The 19,550-nt window shown below is 58.7% G+C and overlaps 1 protein-coding gene across 3 annotated transcripts in view; it reads right to left on the reverse strand.

Annotated features, from left to right (window-relative positions):
• The window catches only part of CORO2B (coronin 2B), a 99,258-nt gene extending 83,544 nt beyond the window's left edge, over positions 1–15,714 (reverse strand). The window contains exon 1 of one of the 3 annotated variants that reach the window (XM_031440944.2): positions 15,464–15,714. In XM_031440944.2, coding sequence (XP_031296804.2) covers positions 15,464–15,478 — 15 coding nt within the window. In that variant the 5' untranslated portion in view covers positions 15,479–15,714. Of the gene's footprint in view, positions 1–5,390; positions 5,507–15,463 lie in introns of those variants that run through there. The other 2 variants (XM_064480786.1, XM_064480788.1) reach the window with 2 other exon arrangements.
• Between the last annotated feature and the right edge of the window lie 3,836 nt (positions 15,715–19,550).

The raw sequence follows: 19,550 nt of genomic DNA on the forward strand, positions 1-19,550 counted from the left end.
GAAGCCTGGGCAGTGATGCCCGTGGAGTCGTGCTCCTGCTCTTCTCGTGTCTTCCTCTGCTCCTATCCAGTCACCCAAGGCCTGGAGATTCCTCTTCCCATGACCACCGGCTGACCTGGTTCAGCCCTGCGTCAGCTCCCGGCCTCCAGCCTTTCCCTCTCCCACCTGTCTTCTCCTAAGTGGTCAACAAACATTAATGTGCAGGAAGCCTGTGCCAGCCTGTGGGAGGCAGGAGAACTCAGTGGACCCAGAGCCAGCTTCACCCTCCTTTGTGACCTCTCCCCTCACGTTCCCCCAGACAAGGGCCTCTGGGCTGTGCCTTGAATGGGAGGCAGGCTCCTCCTCCTCAGAGCCTGGGAGCTCTCTCAGCCAGAAAGATCTTCCCAGATCCACTGGCTCCATCCCTCCCCTCATTCCGCTCTGGGCCCCAGTGTCCCCGCTTCAGAGCTGCTCTGTCTAAAGCAGCCCTTCCCCCACCCCCGTCGCTCTGCCCCCAGCCCCATGCCTTCTTCTGCCCACCGCCTGACTTCCAGATACCACCACTTGTGTCTGCCTGTCTCCCCGCCCAGGGCCAGTCCCCTGAGGCAGGCACTTTCTCTGTTTTGCTCACTGATGCGGATGCACCCCATCATCTAGAACGGTGGCCAGCACAGGACGTGCTTTGTGTCTGCTGTCCTGGAACCTGACGGCTCGATCATGTCCCTTTCCCATGCACAACTCACGCACACGTCACCCTGGCCTCCATCTGCTCCGCCCCCTGCTACTCCGCAGGGCCCCTCCTCACCCTCCCAGCTCCTGACCCTCCAAGCTCAGACCTCCCTGGACACCCTGGAAGCTCCAGAACATCCCAGGAGCAACCCTGCCCTTGCCCTTACTCATGCTGAGCCCCTCTCCTCCACCCTACCACAAATCCCACCTACCCTTCAAAGTCACACTCAAACACCACCTCTACTCGGAGACCCTGTCCAGTCTCCCAGTGCTCTGTGGCCCTCAGGACCTGCGTTCAGCGCTGCTCCAAACACTCCATCAGTATCTGTGTCAGCCTCCCAGGTAGGACACAACTTCCTTAAAGGTCGGGGGCACCAGTCCTCTCTGTGTGTCCCCTGAGCCTGCGCAGTGCCTGGCATGGTGCAGGTGCTCAGTAGATGGTAGTTTGAATTAAGATTCAGATTGTTCTAATGTGAAGAACTGTTACTATTACCTCTTACAAGGCTCACCGTGGGAGACAGACCAGCACGCCAGCGCTGGAGCTGAGAACAGAAGCCCAGCCCCGGGAGAAGGCCCTGTTCCCTGAGTGTGGACAGCAGATGACCTGAGGCCGGCCACAAGGCCCGGGCGTGGAGCCACAGACTCCCACATCTGAAGACGAGGCCGGTCCCACGGTCAGGGGAAGTGCTGCCTGCAGCTCCCAGGGGATGTAAACCGGACACCCATGTCCCTTTCCTGGGAGGAAATCCTGCCAGCATTCTCAGGGACACGGGACAGCAGGGCTCAGCTGATGGAGGAAGGAGGGAAGGTGCCGCAGGGTGGGCCTGGGCTCCGGGAGCACTCCCTCGGGCCAGGCCCCTCAGGCCACAGCTGAGGCTGTGGGCCGCACTGGTCGCTCAGGCCTGCCCCCAGTCAGTGCTCTGGCCTTGAACCCGCACAGCTGGGACCCCCGCACGGCACGGTGCTCCTCACACCCCTTCTCACCCCTCCACTGCCTCGACGCAGACTCACTCCGCAGCTCACCTGCCTCTCCAACACTATCAAGGGGCAAACAGAACTGGACTGATACCCCAGAGAGGTTAAGCAACATGCCCAAGGTCACACAGCTTGTTAGAGGCAAAGCCCAGAACAGAAGCTAAGCTGAGACTCCAGTTCCCGTTTGGAGACACCAGGAAAGCATGTGCTGAAAGGCAGGAGGTGAGAGGGCTTTGTCCCCTCCAGAAATCCTACCCCCGTTTCTCCTGCAAGTACACAGGCTCTGTCTGGCTTCAAACCCAAAGAAATTCCATCTCTGCTCACTGACTCTCAGACTCGGGAAGCAGCCCATTCCTTGTGGCTTCTTCCCTGGAGGATGCATTCAATAAACAGAGCCCCTTTCTCATCTTCCTGCATAAATATTTCAGGAGACTAAGAAACAAACAGATCTGTGTTTGATCTACTGGCTACTCAGAAATGGGGGCTCCTCTATCCCAGGCAGGACCTCCACCCCACCGCCAGGCACTGCAGTGTCCACCAGGCTGTGGGAAATACAGGGTGGCAGGGAGAGCCACCTTCCTACAGGGGCTCCTCATGGGGCTGGGGAACCTGGTGGGAGCCGGAGAAGACCCCCGTTTTCACAGAAGCGCTCCCCTCCCCCACTGCTCTCCATTCCTAGAAATGGGAGAACTCGGTCTGCTCAGAGTCTGTTGTTCTTGGGGACACTTCAATCGCTGTTGCCCAAGACCACACTGCAGGGGACACGGGGGTCCTCACGGGGATCCACCGCCTGCAGGGGAGAGAGCAGAGCCTTCCAGAGTAGGTGGACCACAGTTCCGGCTGGAGACCTTAGCAACGGAGCAGGCCAGCCCTCTCAGCCTCCCCCAAACAATCCTTTTGTTTATTCATTCAGATGTTCACGGAGCACGTTATTCTTGGACCCCGAACATTCGGTGGCTCCCCATTGCCGACAGGATCTGACTTCTCAGACTGTCATTTCCTGTGCTTCCCAGACTCACCCCACCCCAGCCTCCAACCACAGCGCTCTCTGCCCAAGCCACGCCCTGCACCCAGTTAGCCGCTCCTGCCCCCACCCCGTGAGCCCTCCCCTTTCCTAAGCGCTCTTCTGCTCTCGCCTTCTCTCCTCTTTCTCTCACTCCTTTCATGGTGGTGCACGCACCACCTCCTCCACGAAGCCTTCCTGGACCACCCCACCACACAGTGACCTGCCTCTCCCCTGAGCTCCCTCCCCGGGGACCGCTTCTGTGACACTCTCATGTGTGAGGGCTCATCATTCCAACTCAGTTACAAGCACCTAGAGAGCCAGGCTCCAGCTTCTGCTTCCGCCAAGTGTCTGAGGATGAGGGCTGCATCTGGACATGGCTACTCCAGAAAGAAGCTCCACTTTGAAGAAATCCTGACACCTGGGCCCCACCTCCCAGAGAGTCTGATTCTGTTGTTCTGCCGGAGGGGAGCAGGGAGGACCAACTACATAATTCGCAGGGCCCCTTGATCAAGAATTATGAAGAATCCCAAGACAGTATCAGCAGAACATTAAACCAAGCGTCGCGCAGGTCACACGCCCGTGACACTGACCTGGGGACAAGCACACAAACCTCCCCAGGTGGCCTGCAGCAGCACTGAGAAACACGTTACCGACGGCAACGAGGAGCCCCTGAAGGTTCTGCGCCTCTGAGCTCCCGAGACAGCGCCCACATCCGCGTCTCCTTCTCCTCTGCAAGCCTGGGCTGCCTGCCTGGGGCACAGACAGACACCTGGAGCGCGAGTGAAGATGTGAATGGATGGAGAGAGATGGAGCTTGAACCAGAAAGCTGAGATGGACCTTCTATCCATAAAAAATACATATATAGATGTATTAAGTATTAACATTTTACTATTAATGAATAAATACAATTATTTTATGTAATAAAATAAAACATTAATATGTAACATTCATATATTAAAATATACCATATATCCAACATGCCTAAAGCACACAGAGCTTAAGTTTCAGCTTGAAATTCTTTACACATGTGCACATTCACCTCACCACCGCCATTCCAGAAGGTTCTCTTGTGCCCTAGTCCAGTTAATACCACACCCCTACCCCCAGCCCAGGTCACCACTGAAGACCGGACAGAATTTTCATCAAAGGCTCTCTGGCTGAAGAGGAAGAGCCAGCAGAGGGGAGGGCACACTAGAGATGCAGAAGATGCTGACTCATCAGATTCCCTTCTTGTATGCGAAGGACTGACGTTTACACCAAGTGGGATGGGGTTCGCACAAAGGGTCAGACAGGCAGGCTGACTTGCTCAAAGGCACAGGGCACGCTGCTGGCACAGCTGGGACTTGAGCTCTGGTCCTCAACCTCCAAGTTTCATAAACTTTTCACAACCCTGGGCAGTCTGGAATGAGCGTGTGTGTGTGTATATGTGTGTGCATGTGTGCGTGCATGTGTGTGCTTGTGTGCCTGTGCATGTGTGTGCGTGTGTGTGCTGGAGGACACAGCTCGGAAGGACACTCTGGCTGTGGCATCTGGAAAAGCCGAGGGAGGGAGGCTGGGCAGCAGCAGGGCATAAGCTCTGCACGTAAGCACATCGGTGAGCTCGCTCCGGCACTCGCCTCGAGCCAGGTGGTATCACCCTAAGCCAGTTGGCAAATTGAGTCCCAACCAGAGGAGGAAAGTGATCAACCCAAGATCACACGGCCTCAGCGTCAGAGCTGGAGTTTAGGCAGAGGTCTCCAGAATCCCATTCCAGCTGCCTTCTCACCATGCCATAAGCAAGTCTTCCTGGAAGGAGACTTCGGGCCCTCTGCCTCTCCTTCCATGTTCTCAACCCCAGGCCCAAACTTTCTCGTGGGTGGGAAAGGCCAGCACCACGCGGGGTCCCAGCCAGTGGTATCTCCTGGGGGGAGGGTACATTCGGTGCTCAGCCAGGCACAGGGTGAGGCCGGCAGGAAACCTGGGCTGGGAGCCAGAGCCACACTCCTACCTCACGACACAGGGGCTTCTGACTGTCCACCCGCCGCTCTGCCTCGAGGGCAACGTGGGCCGGGACGGACAAGTCAGATCTTGTCACTCCTCTGCTTAAACCCCTGGGGCTCCTGGCACCACTGGCGTGAAGCTCATGCTCCTGGGCTGGGCAGCCCTGGCTCCCTGCTTTGTTCCTCACTCGCTGTCCAACCGTCCCCACCCAGCAGCATCCAGCCAGTGTCTCTCCTGGACCCACGTCCCCTCCACGCCTTGTCCACGCCCGCCCCCAACCTGGAATGCCTTTCCCTCCTCTTCATCCGCCTCTGCCTGCCCATCCTTGACGACGGTCCTGAGCTCTCTCTTCCTCCATCGCTGCCCTCCTCGCCCCTGCTCTCCAGCCTCCCCTCCCCACATCCCTGCACCGTGTGTCCTTCTGAACCACCATCTCCTCCTCTAGACTGCGCTCCTCGGGGAAGGGACAACCTGGGTTCATCCCTGCACGCTCCATGCCACAGCCTTTGGGCCTGGCACACAAGTGCTCAGCAAATGCTTTCTGAATGAATCTAAGGGCTCATTTTACTTGCATAAGGGTGAGGGGTGGAGACGGTGGTCAGCGGTGGGGGGGCGGGGCAGCCAGGGTGGGGGGTGCACAGAAGAGGGCTGCCACCCCGCCGCCCCGGTTCCTGGGGAGAGCTGGCTTGCGGCAACCAGGCCTCCCTCCTGCCTCACTTACCCCTGCAGGAGCCTCTCCTGAGTCTTAGCACTTAGGGTCTTGCTGTCAGCAGGGCCGGGCAGCATCCTCCCAGGAGCACTTCCGTTTCAAGAGCATCTAAAAGGCCCAGAGGAGCTGAGTCCTACAGCGGCTGCTGGGCAGGGTGACTGCGAGGGTGTCCTTTAAAAAGCAACCACACAGCATGGCCAGCCATCCTCTGCCAGGCCAGCAGGCTGCTAAGCTCCCGTGTGTCCACGGAGGCGTGCACACCAGGCGCAGGTCCCAGCTCACCCTTCCCCACTGTGGGAGCTAGGGTGAGTGCCACCCTCCTCGAGGCTCTGTTTCCCCACCTGCAAAGTGGGGGTGACAGCAGAGGGTGGGGGAACCTGAGGTGACGGGTGTGCACTGCCCGGCGTGGGGGCGGGCTCAGGAGAGCTGCGTCATTCCGGCTGCTTCTCTGCAGCAAAGGCCCACAGAGCTCGCAGCTCCCACGGCCGGGCCAGCCCCCGCGCTCTGGTCCTCCCAGGGGCCTGCAGAGGGGCAGCTTTGTTTGTGGCTCCTAAGCCCCTTTTCCTTCCCCCCGCCCACTCTCCCTCCCTCCAAGCCAGAGTTCCAGAGAGAACTTTGCCTGGAGACTTCTCAAGCCAGTGATAAGGTCTGGCCAGAGGAAAGCTCTTAGCAACCCAGACTCCCAACCCAGAGGCCCTTCTAATGGTTTCAGAGAAACAAAGGCGGAAAGATTGCCGGCAGCCCTGCGTGCCAGGAGGGCCGGCTTCCAGGAGGAAAGCGGGGTTCATGGGCACTGTGGAGGCCAGGTGGCGGCCTGGCACGCAGCACGTGGCCACCAGGTTTCGTGATCACAGACCCTGCGGAGCAGAAAGAGTCTCCGAAGTTGCTCCTCCTGCCTCTGCCACAGCCATGACCAGGCCCCTAGGTGGCCGCCCCTGGCTGATCACCTGGGGATCCAAGATTGTCCATCTGAGCGCCCCTTTAGGCTCAGTCTCCTTCCTGGAACTTTCCTCCACCCCCACTTCTGAGTCAGTCCTTGGCCTGGTTTCCACTAGAAGCCGAGACACATCCACTGAACTGAAGCCCAACCCACCTGCGCCTGCTGCTAATTAGAGGAAGCCCCAGTTCCTGCCCAGCCACTCATAACCCCTTGGGTGAACCTTCTGGGCCTCGGTTTTCTCCTCTGCAAAATGGGGAAGCGTGTTCCATCTCCTTAGAGCCCTACAGCTCCACGGTCCACAGGAGCGAGAATCCAGCCCAAGCTCAATGTCCCGGGAGCTGTTCAGGCTCGTTCCAAATTCCGCCCAGCCCCGCACCTCTACACCAGGCACCCTGAAGTCTGCACCACGGCTTCTCTAACGTGCACAGCCCTTTGATGAGCGCTGCGAAAGGTACTAAAGACAATCAGGCTTTACCCCTGGCCTCAGCAAGCTCACACTTCAGTTAAGCAGTCAAAGTCATGTTCATAAAACCACCAGTGCTCACACAACACATCCGGCCTTTACTGGTGTCCAGCGTAGCGGAGACAGGGTGCTGCAGGAGCCCGTGGGACAGAGAAGCTGACATGCATCCAGACCCTGAAGAGGCCAGTTTGACAGGATGACTCAGGCCCCGAAATAGCCTCAGTTCGGAACAACGTGAGGTTGTTCTCAGACACTGTGATGACTGAGGCAGGAAGGCAGACCCCTGGGCCTGTAAGAGGAAGATCTGTGATGACAGGAAGTTATCAGATGGGCCCTCAGGTACACAGGAATCCCCTTTCCCAGAATTCCAAATTTCTCGGAACCCCAAACTTCCCCACGCCTTCCTGCAAACTGACCTTCGCCGGCAGGTCCACAGGGCGGGCATAAACAGCATTATTTCCACAAAGGTGAACACAAAAACGCAAGAATTCAATCCTTTCATCCCCTCTACCAGCATCTTTCTTTCCATCAGCTGTTTCATGTCTTAGAAATTCCGCCAGATCCCAGATCATAAAACTGTTAGCTCTGAAATCACACTTAAGGTGTTTGAATGGTTTGCTGGAAATGCTTCCAGCTCCTAGAGTATATTCTTCTTCATAAACCCAAAGGGAAAGCAGGTCTGAGCACAAATCTCAGAGGCTGTCGCGAAGATTAAACAAGTGAATACACATGAAGTGCTTCTCAGGCACGCGGCATAAACTGTCAGCTCCTTGAAAGCCAGGACTTAACACCTGGTGAAAGGCTGGGGCCATCCTACCAGAAAACTAATCTTTATTAGACTAACCTAAAGTCAGGATTCATCTCATATTCCTAGAAGGTGTGGAGTGCCAGGAGGCAGCGGGCTGGACCAGAGGCCCTCAGATGGCGCTGGAGTTAACACGGAGCACGGGGGCTTCTCCCTAGGGATCGTGGAGCACCCAGCGAGTGCGCCTCCCCACCCCCACCTCTCGGGGCAGCCAGAGCCTCCTGCGGTGTTACCGTCTGCCTCACTCAGGGCAGTGAGTTTATGCTGAAGCATGGACCTCATGTAAAATGCCCACCTTCTCTGAGCTCAGGTCGGGCAGCAACCGAAATGTAGGCACTGGACAGACTTTTTTTTTTCACCCAATAGACTTTTAACATTAAAAATGCTGTATCTGTCCCTATGGTTTTACTTTAAAGACCAAGGCCCAACCCAGGTAATCAACAAAACCAGTCATAACTGAGCCCAGTAAAACCCGGGGAAGGGGGAAGGAAGTTTTCCTGCCAAAAAACCTTTCGGAAAAATAAATGACCCCTCCCCCAGAGGGCCCCCTCCCTCCCTCACACACCCTGGAAAAGCTCTGGGAGGGCGGCCGTGGGCCGGGCACTTGCACACTCCTCCTGCCCAGGTCGCTGAAGCAGCAGTCCAGGCACAGGTCACCTTCTCCGCGAGGAGGAGGGAGAGAGTGCCAGAGCCACGAGGCCCGGGTCTGGGCCAGTCTCCATTCGGCCTAGCCGGGTGGCCTTTTGCAGCTTACCTGGCCTCTCTGTGCCTGCTTCCTCATCTGTAAGGTGAGGCTAACAGCAGTCAGCAGCAGCCGCCTCTCTCGCTGTTAAACGAGCCGATCCCTGCGCTGAGCCCTCACTGATGCCCGGCCGGCAGGAGGCGGTTCAGGAGAGCTGCTTCTGCCTCCAGACATCTGCCCGAGCTGCTCCCTCTGCCCCTTGTCCTGCCCCCAGACACCCCCACTTCACCTGCCCCCTCCTACTCATCCCTCATGGTTCAGCCAGCAGTCACTTCTGAGCCCCTGACTCAGTCAGGCCCCTGCTGTCATTCCCAGGGCTCCCTGGACTTCTCGTTGCACAGCCCCCAGGACACTCACTGTCATCACCTGTTTAATTTTCTGTCTCCCCGACGTCAACAGCTAACACTAACTGCCGGGCGTGTGGTGAGTGCTTCACACAGATCAGCTCATTTAATCTTTATACTAATCCTTTTAAGTACTACTATTATCAATCCCAATTAATGGAGGGGGAAACAGATGTTCAGAGGGGTTAGGCAACTTGCCCAAGAACACACAGCAAGTAAATGATACAGTACCATCTGTCTGACTCTATAGCTGGCATTCTGAGGCCCCGTCATGCCCTGGGAATCAAGGGCCATCTCAAGAGAAGGCCGCTTCTGGTAAGGGCCGTAGGCTTGGATCACATATCTGCGTTCCCTACACAAAGCCAGCTTCGTGGAAATGGAGAAGACCCTGCCTCAGTCCCACCTTGTTCTGCCACTGGGCTGGCGGCCCGACCCACAAGCAGCCCTGTTCATAAGCCAGACACCGCATGGTGTGCGGGATGTCCTCCTTACCAAGTCCTCGCCCCCAGATTATTCACACAGTTCCCAGCTCAAGCAAAGGCCACAGGGAAGTCTAAGCAGGGCACCCTCACGGGTGTCACACCCCCGTGCCAAGGCCACAGGCACACAGAAAGGAGTCCCACGCTTTGGGGTGAGGGTACAGAATATGACGGAGCCGCAGCAGGAGAGGCCTGGCAGTTGGAGGAACGTGTGTTCTGTAGTTAGATCCCCGCTGCCCCAGCCACTCACCCTTGAGCGATTCACCGACTCTCTTTGGGCCTCAGTTTCCTCATCTGAAAAATGGGATTATCTGATAATAGAGTCGACCTCGGGGTGTACAGAGTAAACTCGATCACAACTGCCCAAAGGCTGCTCAGTAACTGCTATTCTTGTCGTGATGGTGACTGATCTTCACAGGATGTGGACTACTACGTGACTGGATTGAGAAGGTTCTGCTCAAAGTCAGAAGATCTGGGTGCGAAGCCCGGCTCTGACCCACATTAGCTCTGTGACTAGGGTGTGGTCGTCTCTCTACTAGGCGGCTATGTTTACTCACCTGGAAACAGGGGTAACCCTCCCCACCGTGGGCCAGCGGAAGGGACTTCAGGCAGTAACCCTGTTTGTATTCTGTAAACAGCACAGTCCTGGGCAAACCTGGGTGCCTCCTTTCTGTCTTAATTAATTGGAAGGAGGGTGCCAGCCAGAAGCCAATTACCAAGTCCCTCCAGGGGCCTCTGTGGGGGGTGGGGGAAGGGAGAGAGAAAGGGGGTTGGTGGCAGCTCCCCCTCCCCCATTACCCATCTTGTGCCTTCCCCGCAGCTGGTCCCACACTCCAGGCCCACAAAGGAGAGGCTCATTCTGAACAGCTTCTTTTCATGTGGAAGCCTCTAGATTTGCATCTGCCCTTCCCTGGCAGGGCCTGCTTGGTGCCAGCTGCTCCGGGCTTCCCAGGCTGCAGGCAGCTCCCGGCCGGGGCCTGAGACTGCCGGGCCCACGGGCAGGGAAAGGAGCGCAGCAGAAGGAGCTGATCAGGAGAAGAGGGAAGGAGAGGGGCTGGGCACAGGGGGAATCTGCACATTCTCTCATCTCCTGGACGCCAGACAAACCCTGCGGCCAGCGTATCCGCGTCAGAATCCGGGCTGCCCCGGTGCCAGGAGCCGGCGGCGGCTGAGGCCATGTCTGCTCCAGGCCGGCCAACCTGGGAGAGCAGTGGAAAAACTCACTCCATCTCTGGGCTGCCAGGGCCTGACGCTGCCGGGCCGTGGGTCCAGCCAGCACCCCCACACGCAAACCAGCCGGGCCCCCGCCTGTGCTGACTCCGCACGCTGGCCGCTGTGGGGCGGCTGTGGGGCGGTTCTGGGCCCCGGAGCCTCACAAGCCCTCCCAGACGCCTCTAGGTGCTGCCATGGGTGCCAAGGTCACCACGCCCCCAGCCGAGGAGCACAGGGCTTCCAGGCACACTCAGGAAGAGGGAACCCCCAGAGCTTCTCTGGACAGTGAGGGAGAGACTCGAGGAAGCAAAGCGCCTGAGCATATTTACTGAGCACTTAGAGCGCGCAGCCAAGATGCCTCTCCCAGCCTGTGTCCGCTGACCTCGACACAGCTCACCCAGGGCTCTGGGACACCTCCTTCCACATCCTTCTCCTCAGAGGACAGGAGGGGCTGATGCCCAGCACCTATTGCCTAACACGGGCCCTGGTCAGAGCAGGAGCGCAGAGGGTGCCGGCCGAACACACGAGGGAATGTTGGCCAGACACCTCCCGTGTGAGGACACCAGCGGTCTGGGAAAGGAACTGCGAGGAAGGAGGCGGCATGAGGAGTGTGTGGCGTGTGCAGAGGCAGAACCCCGCCCCCTCCGGGGGTCTGGGAGCTGGTCTGCGCTGGTCCCTCTCCAACTTCTACCTGAGGTTCTCACATCTCTTCTCCCAGTAAGAGCCAGGCAGGAAGAAGGTGCTGGAAGCGGAACGTCTGGGGGACTGGGCAGCCTGGATCCTGGGTCATGAGTTGGAGCAGAAGGGCTTGTAATCTCTCCTCCCCAACCAGAGCCTGGGCTCCTTGGCCCGAAAAAGGGAGAGGCTGCCCAGCAGAAGGAGACCCAGCAGACACTAGCAGTCCAGGCTGGGCGATGCAGCGGGGAAGCCCGAGTGGGGCCAAACCACCTGCCCCTCCTCAGGCTGCCTGAAGCCCCCTTGTGGGGCAGCTGGGCGAAAAGAGCACTGACCAGGGGTCAGGAGGACCCAGGTTCCCGCCCCTCCAGCCTCAAACTTGCTGAGTCACTTCAGGCAAATGACGGTTCTGCTCCCTGGACCTCAGGGGAGAGAGCCGGAGGACCTGACTGCTCACACGTGGGGGTCTCCTCCAAGCCACTCCATAGGGGCCCTAGACATTTGTGATCTTTGCCAAACAACTAGCTGTTATTCGTAACCTGGGCAGAACAACACCGTCCTTGGTCCTAGCACATTCAGCAGGAGCCAGGGGCTCCCACCAGTGAGCTGAGCTCTGCCAGGAAGGGGCAGGAGGAGGAAGGCTGACCTGCAGAAAGAGGGGCCAAGGCAGGGCCAGGGCACGGCTGACACGGTGCTGGTGGACCTGGAGTCGCCTGCTTAGAGGGGGACACTGACATCCAGGGTCCTCCCTTAGCCCACATTCCTTCTCCTAAGTCCTTCAGGGTACTTTGTTCTCAGACCCCTGACCCCCTGAGCCGGCCCAAGGAACCTGGAAAGCACCGAGCTCAGCAGCACCAAACTTAACAAGGCACACCCGGGCACCAGGCTGCCCAGCAACTGAAGCCACCACCTTCCTTACCTAGAGGCCCCATCTCTGGTCACAACATGGACAAAAGCCAGGAAATCACTCCAGAGGACGTCTGAGCGGCAAGAAGGTGGGCTGTGAGCTGCGTTCCAGCTCACAGGCGTTTCTTACCGCCCGCTGACTTGTACTCACACACAATGCTGACATGTTTTGTTCTGTTTTTCCAGTTGAGGGCAGTTTAGAAGCAGGTATTAGACATGGAGAAGCTCTGCTGAGTGCTAAGCCTGGGATATGACTGGAGTGGAATAAAGATGGGAAAATTGTAAAAATCAGGCACAAGGACTTGAAGAATAAAGTCGTCTGGAACAAGTCGTCTTGTAACTGGGAAAGCCGCCTTTACTCCCTCGCCCGACTTGCCCTGGGGAAGGTACTGGACCAAAATTGGGAGGAGGCCAGGCCCCGACCTCCTGCAGGCCCTGCGGTCTGGGAAGCTGCATCTGGTCCCTTCCTCTGCTCTCTTCGTTTCTTCTTCCCCTCATTGCAAGAAGAAGCTGAGGCAGCTTATTAAAATACACACAATGCAACAGAGTTTAAAACATCATAACCAGGAAAAAACGCCATCAGGCTAGAAGGTCCCACCCCAAATCTGCATGGCTCTGTGTCTCCAGTGTGTTAGTGTAGGAGCTCCCCCAAGAATCCCCCAGGCTTCACCTGCAGCCCCACTGGTGGACCCACAAGGAGGGGGCTGGGATGTGTATGAGAGGGAGGGCAGCCAGTATAAAGCAGAGCCCCCACCCTCCCCACCAAGGAAGTGCTACTGAGGATCTAGCAATTTGCAGTCAGCTTTCCTTTTCTCTCCAGGTTCCCTAAACTAATGAGATCACCTTCTGCAACCCACACCCAACCCTGGCCCCGAGGACTGCCCTCAGGGAGCCTAACACAAAGGCGCAAAGCAAGGGTCCCCGGGGCAGCAAGCTGGGGCTTGCCTGAAGGGGGTGGCCCTTTGCTTGGAGGTGGCAAGGGCCGGGGTCTCACCCTCTAATCCATTCCCTCCCCTGCCTACCACCCCCAGTTTGCAAGCAGCGATCCCACCTCCCAGACTCCCATTGGGGTTCTTCTTCACATCTGTCTTGTAACCAGACCAAACCCAGAGAATGAAGAGCCTCCAGGTCCCCACCAGAGCTGACTTCCTGTCCAGAGCTGGAGCTGTCCCAGAGCCCCCAGGAGGGGCTGGTGCTCTGCGTCCTGTGACCTAATGCCCAGCACAGGGCCTGGCCAGAGCAGGAGCTGTCCCAGAGCCCGCAGGGGGGACCTGGACCCTAGAGACTATCAGAACCAAGTCCTGCACTTCACAGACAGGACACAGAGGCCCAGAGGTGGAAGTGACTGGTCCAAGGTCACACAGCCTATTCGTGCCTGACTTAGCACCAGAAGCCGGGCCTTCAGACTCCCAGAACCCTGCGGTTTCTGCCTCAACTCAGGGAGGAGCCTCTTCCAACAGGCTTTCAGGCAACAGGACTGCCCTCGAGGCCCCACCCCTGCACCCCTCTTGCACCTCCAGACAACCAGTCTTTTAAAGACCGGCAAGGGAAGAGAAGATAGGGTTAAGGTGGGGATTTTATTTAATCCTCTGAGCTGGCTTAAACTGATGCCACACTGGTTAGAGCAGGAAGAGAGAGAGACACAGAGGGATTTGGTGGGGGTTGGGGGGAAAGGGGCACATTAGTGAACAGTCACTGGATACCAAGAGGACAGGCCTGCCAACGAGTTTAACAGACAGATACGCACCTTCATGGACTGCGACCCCAGGGCCCAGGCCTCCGAGTAGTGCCCTTCCAGCGCTGGACTCACCCAGCCACCCAGTCTCCACGGTGCTCAACAGTGCAGAGCAATGGAAAGACCACAGGCCACAGGCTGAGACAGACCTGAGGGTGAACCTCAGCTCTGCTACTCACTGTGTGACCTTGGGCAAGTTACTTTACCTCTCTGAGCCTCAGCTTCTTCCTCTGCTAAAGGGGCCTGAACACACATTCCTTGCAGGCCTCCTGGGAAGGAAGGCTGTCTGAACTGTTGCACATAAAGAGACACAGGGGAGGCATCAAGTCAGAGCTCAGTGCTGTTATTACATGTCTCACATCCTTTATCTCTCACCCAGTCTGGTCCATCACTCTCCGGCTCCGGCCTGCTTACACCCTTGACATTAATAGCCCTAATGATAATAATCCTTCCCAGCCAAACAGCATTCGTATCACTTCGAAACACTAAACATCCTGCCCGCTGGGGGTCACAGCAGCTCTGCCATTAGTAGCCAGCACTAAGGTAGCCCGCCAGCCCCCAAGTTCCCCTTCCCACACTGTTTCCAAGTCTGAGCTTTGGACTTGTGCCCCAAGACCCCGAAGGAACACGCTGCCCTCCGGCAGATCTCATGGGGGTGCGAGCAGCCCCTGGCTCGTCAGCTGGAGGCAGGACCACCCCTCCCATCGCTTCCAAGGCTGACCCTCCATCTGGCCCACTGCTCTGACCACAAACAAGAGGCCCTTCCCACTCTGGCCTCCAACTCTCCAATTCTGAGAGCCAGCTGGGCAGCTGGGAGAGTCACGGCTCGCCAAATCCGAGGCCAAGGCCAGGCTGTGAGCTCCTCACCCTGAGAGCTCTCTGAAAAGTGTGGACTCACACTCTTGACCTCACTGGTTCTTCAACTGCCCGCCACCACCCCCAGGATCCATATGACCATCTTCACATTCCACAAGAGGAAACTGAGGCCCAAAGCAGAAGGGCCCAGCCAAGGTCACCCAAGGGATCTGGGTAGAACAGGGAAGTGAACTCAGTCTCCTCTGGTCTCTTAAACCCTGGGCCCTTTCCACTACCCATGTCTGCCTTCCTCTTAACTCCTTCTTCCCCACAGCAGGGAAGCTCCCAAAGTCTCTCCAGTAAACCTGGGCCCTACGACGAGGTCCAAACACTCTCCTCCAACATGGGGGCTGCCAGAATGCGCGACTCTCCCTTCCCGGCCACAGTCCCTCCCCGTGTCTTCAGGCCCGTCACCGCAGAACCTTTCCAGCTCCTGGTAACAACTCCCGGGACATCCAGACTGCATTTGGAGTGGGATTAGAATTCTTGGGACGGGAGGCAGAGGCTGGCAGGTGGAATGGGCTTCTACCTCGGCTGGCCTCCGCAGGGCGGCAAGCCCACCCCCACCCCCAATGCCCAGGGCCAGTGCCTGCCAGCGACGCTCCCCGCGGCGCGCTCCAGCGGGGGACACCACAGAGCTGCCCCACACTGCACTCCAGGGGTTAAAAATGCAGCATCCGAAACAAGGGTTAAAAATGCAGTCCCGGGGTTGGGCCGGCGCGAGGGATCTTGTCCAAACCGCCGCGGCTGCCAGAGCGGCATCCTCCCCTTCCCTCCGCGGTCCTCGGGGGCCGGAGCGGCCGGAGCGGCGAGGGGAGCAGGCGAAGCGCACGCCGCACCTCCCGACACCGGAGCCCCCTCCCCACGCCCACACCCCCGCGCCCCCGGCAGCCCAGGCGGGTCCCGGGCGCTGCGGGCGAGGCGCTTACCTTTGTGACAGTCATGCAGAAACTCCGGGGCGGTGCGGGGGCGCTGGCGCGGCGTGCGGGGGCGGCGGCCGGGGTCCGCGGGGGCCCCAGGCGGCGGCGGGAAGGGGGTCCGGCGGGGCTCCGCGCGCTCCCCGCGGCCCGCGGGAGGCTCAGCCGAGCCTGGGGGCCGCGCTCTGGGCGGCCAGCCGGCAGGGACCGCTCGTCGGCGCTCGCCCGCCGCCCGTCGCTGATGTCAGCCCCGAATGTGCATTTATAATGGATGAGCCTCCTTCGCCGCAGGAAGGCGAGGCAGGAAGAAAGGGAGCGAGGGAGAGGGCCCGGGCTGGGGGGCGGGGGGAGGAAGCGGGGCCGGGAACTCGCTACAAAGGAGGAGGCGGGAGGAGGAGGAGGAGGAGGAGAAAGCGCAGCCCGCCCGCCGTGCCCTGCGCCTCCGGGCTCGGTGGCCGGCCGCCGGGCACCGCCGCTCCTGAAGCCCGGGGCCGGCGCCCCGGCCGCGGCCTTAACCCCTTCCGGCCCGCGGCGGCCGGCGCGCGGCTGGGCGCGGCTGGGCCCTGGCACCTGCCAGCTGGGGCGGGGGGCGGCCCGGGATTCCGGGGCACCGTTGGCCCGGGGACGCGCTGAGGTCCCACCTAGACGGCCGAGGCGTCGCGTGGGCCGAGAAGACCGCTGGGCTCGGCCCCCGTTGGGTCGCAAAGTCGGCCCGCGCGCCGGGAGCGCGGCGCTGCCCGCGGAGAGGGGCGTGGCGGCCGCCCGCCCGGAGCTCGGCCCGCGGCCCGGCCTCGCGCAGACCCCGGCGCGGCCCCGGGCGGCACGGGGCGGTGGGGCGAGCGCTCGTCGGAACCTCGTTCCCTCTGGTCGGAGGCGCTCGCGCCACCTTACAGAGGAGGAAACTGAGAGCCGGAGTGGGAAGTGACTTAGAGCACGGTTTCTCCCAGAGCCGGCCCGCCCCTCGTCCCCGCAGGCTCTCTGCGGAACCCCCTGTTCAGGGGCTCGGTTCCAGACCCGGGACGGCCCGGCCCCAGGTGTGTCTGCGACCCCGGGGTGCGGCGCCGCCGGGGAACACAGGTGCGTCCTCTGTGGTGAACGAATCCTGACCTGGGTCACACCATGTCCTGGGGCCGCTGCAGGGACTTGAGGGACAGTCACCTGACGGTGTCCCCGCAAGTCAACCGAAAGGAGTCCTCCCCCGGAGCTCCTGTGCGCACCGGTCCAGCAGCTCTGCCCCGCGGGGACTGGAAGGGGGACGGGCTCGGGGAGACGGAAGCGGAGGGATCTTTCTGGCACCACGACCTGCCCGCAAGCCGGAGGCGCTGGCTTCCTGCTCAACACAGAGCGGTTAACCCGACGACGTCGTCCACGCGGTGCGAGCACCTGCTCTGTGGAAGGTGCCAGACCGACGGAGAGGGGAGCTGATGCCTGCCTTCAAGGAGTAACAAAGTAATCTGCATCTGTAGGGCCCTTTGTGGATCTTAATGCTAATTTATTTACATTTTTTCTCGAAATGCTAAATGCAACAATGAGAGGAAGGAACCGTCCTCCTCTGTTTGCTGATGACTGAACAGACTCAGAGAGGGGCGGGGACCTACCCGAGCCCACACAGTGAGAGAGCCAGGACCTGAATAGAAGTCTTCTTTTTTCCCTTTTAATGGAGGTATCAGGGGTTGCACCCAGGACCTCGTACGTGCTAAGCACGCGCTCTACTCCTGAGCCACACTCAGCCTTTTCATGTCAAGCACATCGGTGAATTCCAGGGCCCCTCAAACCCGCCGCCTTATTTGAATTTCACACTTGTCTTGGGAGACAGATGGACAGCTAGTGTCCCGTTTTCAGTTCTGAGGAGTTGGGCCGACTTACTGAGTCTCCTGGGCAGCAGATGTTGCCGCAGGCCTCAGGCGGCTCCTTGGCGCAGACCCTTCTTAGTTGTGTTCCCATGATGGACCTCATGCTTTTGACCACGTTACTTGCCTGCCGAGAATGCCTAGTTCTTCCGCACTAACCCAAATGCTCCCTGCCCACCTCTCGGCCCCACCCCCTTGCCAAAGCCCCGACAGCTCCAACCCCCACGGGTCCTGTGCTGCTTCTGGGTCTGAGTGTCCGGTCTTGATTTCACGAGCTTCTGGACAGTGTGGACTGTGAGCCGGCAAGCGTCTGAGCACCAGGGCATGCTACTCCTACTGTGTACCCCTGGGCACACAGCCGGTGCTTAGCAAATATATAATGCCAGCAAGAACAAATTAAGCAAGATAAACCGTCGACCCGCGGCTGAAGAAATTTAAATTGGACCCAAGAGAGCATTTCCCCTCAGCAGGCTGTCCAGCATCACAAGTGGTCACACTCCCCATCTAGACTGTCTTGGGCAGGTGAACCTCAAGACAGGAGGATGGACCTCAAAAGATTTCCAAGGCCCCTCCAGCCCTTGGAAGCCATTAAAGGGAAACTCAAGAACACGTCACCCTTCCCCCATGGTTATGATTTGTCCACTTTTATCTCTCAGGGGTATTTGAAATCCCAGATTGTCACCCTCAGCTACCCAGCATGCCTCTTGGCACCCTCCCTGCCAGCATTGTGGGCTCTGGGAATGAGACACATAGTGTCAGCTCGAGCCAAATGTAATTAGGAACATCAATCTGCTGCCCACAACCCACGTGACACGCTCCCTAACAGAAAGAAAATGTTTCTGATTCCTCACGTGCTGCTGGCTGGCCCGTCTGTCACGTCTCCCCAGTCAGAACAGAGGTCTGGAAGAGCAAGGGCCCTCTCAAAAAACTTGGCTTCCCTTCTTCAAGTGAGGGGCTGGGCCCCGAGGAAACACGCAGAAATGTGTGCATTTTCTGTGGCTGACTCTCTGTGCCACAGGACCTCCCGGCTCCTGTCCCTGGCGACGTGGCCCATCTGTTTGGATTCTCCCCAAAGCAGAGTCTGAGAAAGGAGCTGGATGCAGGTGGTCTGACTGGAAGGTGATTCCAAGAGGTGGGAGTGGAAGAGTGAATGGGGGTGAGCAGGGAGGCTGGGAAAGAGGAGGAGCCAGTATGAAGACTGGCTTTGTATTTTGTGTTGTCAAGGTCACTGCTGGAGCCGAGGGGCCGCTTCCTCGGGGCCGTCTGGGATGTGTCCGGGGACTGTCTGCCAGGAGTCAGTCAGCGGCGTTCGTCCTTGGGCTCCTCTTCCCCACTGTCTGCGGCTGCACCTTAGGGCGTGGCTTCAGCTTGGAGAACGCCCGGGGGCACCCTCACCCCCCCAGCTCTACTTGAGGTGGGGTGCTACTAGCTCAAGTCTGAGCTCCCTCGGACCCCCACTGAGCCGCGGAAACCAGAGGGAGGAGGAGCGAACGTGTTACAAACTGTGGAGCAAATGAGTTTGCAATAGGAGTTCTAGTCTCTTCCAGACTCATTTAGGTCTCAGTGCTGTGGCCCATGCTCTGTCCTCAGGCTTGAATGCCTTTGTACACTTTCTCTGCCTGGCAAACTCCTACTTATCCTTCAAATCCCAGTTCAAATGACACCGCCTCTATGTAGCTTTCCTGACACTACCTCCACAGTTGCCTGGTTCACACCGTTTTATAATGATCATAATTAAATATATTTGTCCTGTCTCTTTTGATGGGCTGTGACCATGTTGTGGCCATGTGTTCTCTCTCTGCCTCTCTTTTTTTAATCATGAAGAGTAGCTGACACATAGGAGATGCAGTGAGGCTGCCATAGGCATCTGTAGCTGCAGCTTTAATAACCCTTGGCTCAAATCCCAGCACTCCATAGGGAGGCATCTTGACACCAGTCTCCGACCCTCCAAGTGTGTTTGCTTTCTAGCTTTTGCCCAGGCCCCATATTGGGCACCACTGCACAGAGTGAGAAGGACTTGCTGCTTGCCTGCAAGAAGCTTGTGGTCCCCTAGAAGAGGCCCACAGACATGGGCGCACGTCGCAGACCACTTAGCAGGGGGCCAGATGGAGGGAGGTTCCCAAAGCCAAGGAGCCCCGTAGGAGGGAGGGGCTCCTCCACTCCTCACTGCTGCTTCTGCCATGCCACTCCCAAACACACCCACACACCACATGCCCTCAGGTGCTCAGTCATCAAGCCCTGAGGGTCTC

Source organism: Camelus dromedarius, chromosome 29 (genome assembly GCF_036321535.1).
Source record: "Camelus dromedarius isolate mCamDro1 chromosome 29, mCamDro1.pat, whole genome shotgun sequence".
Classification (NCBI taxonomy): Eukaryota; Metazoa; Chordata; class Mammalia; order Artiodactyla; family Camelidae; genus Camelus; species Camelus dromedarius.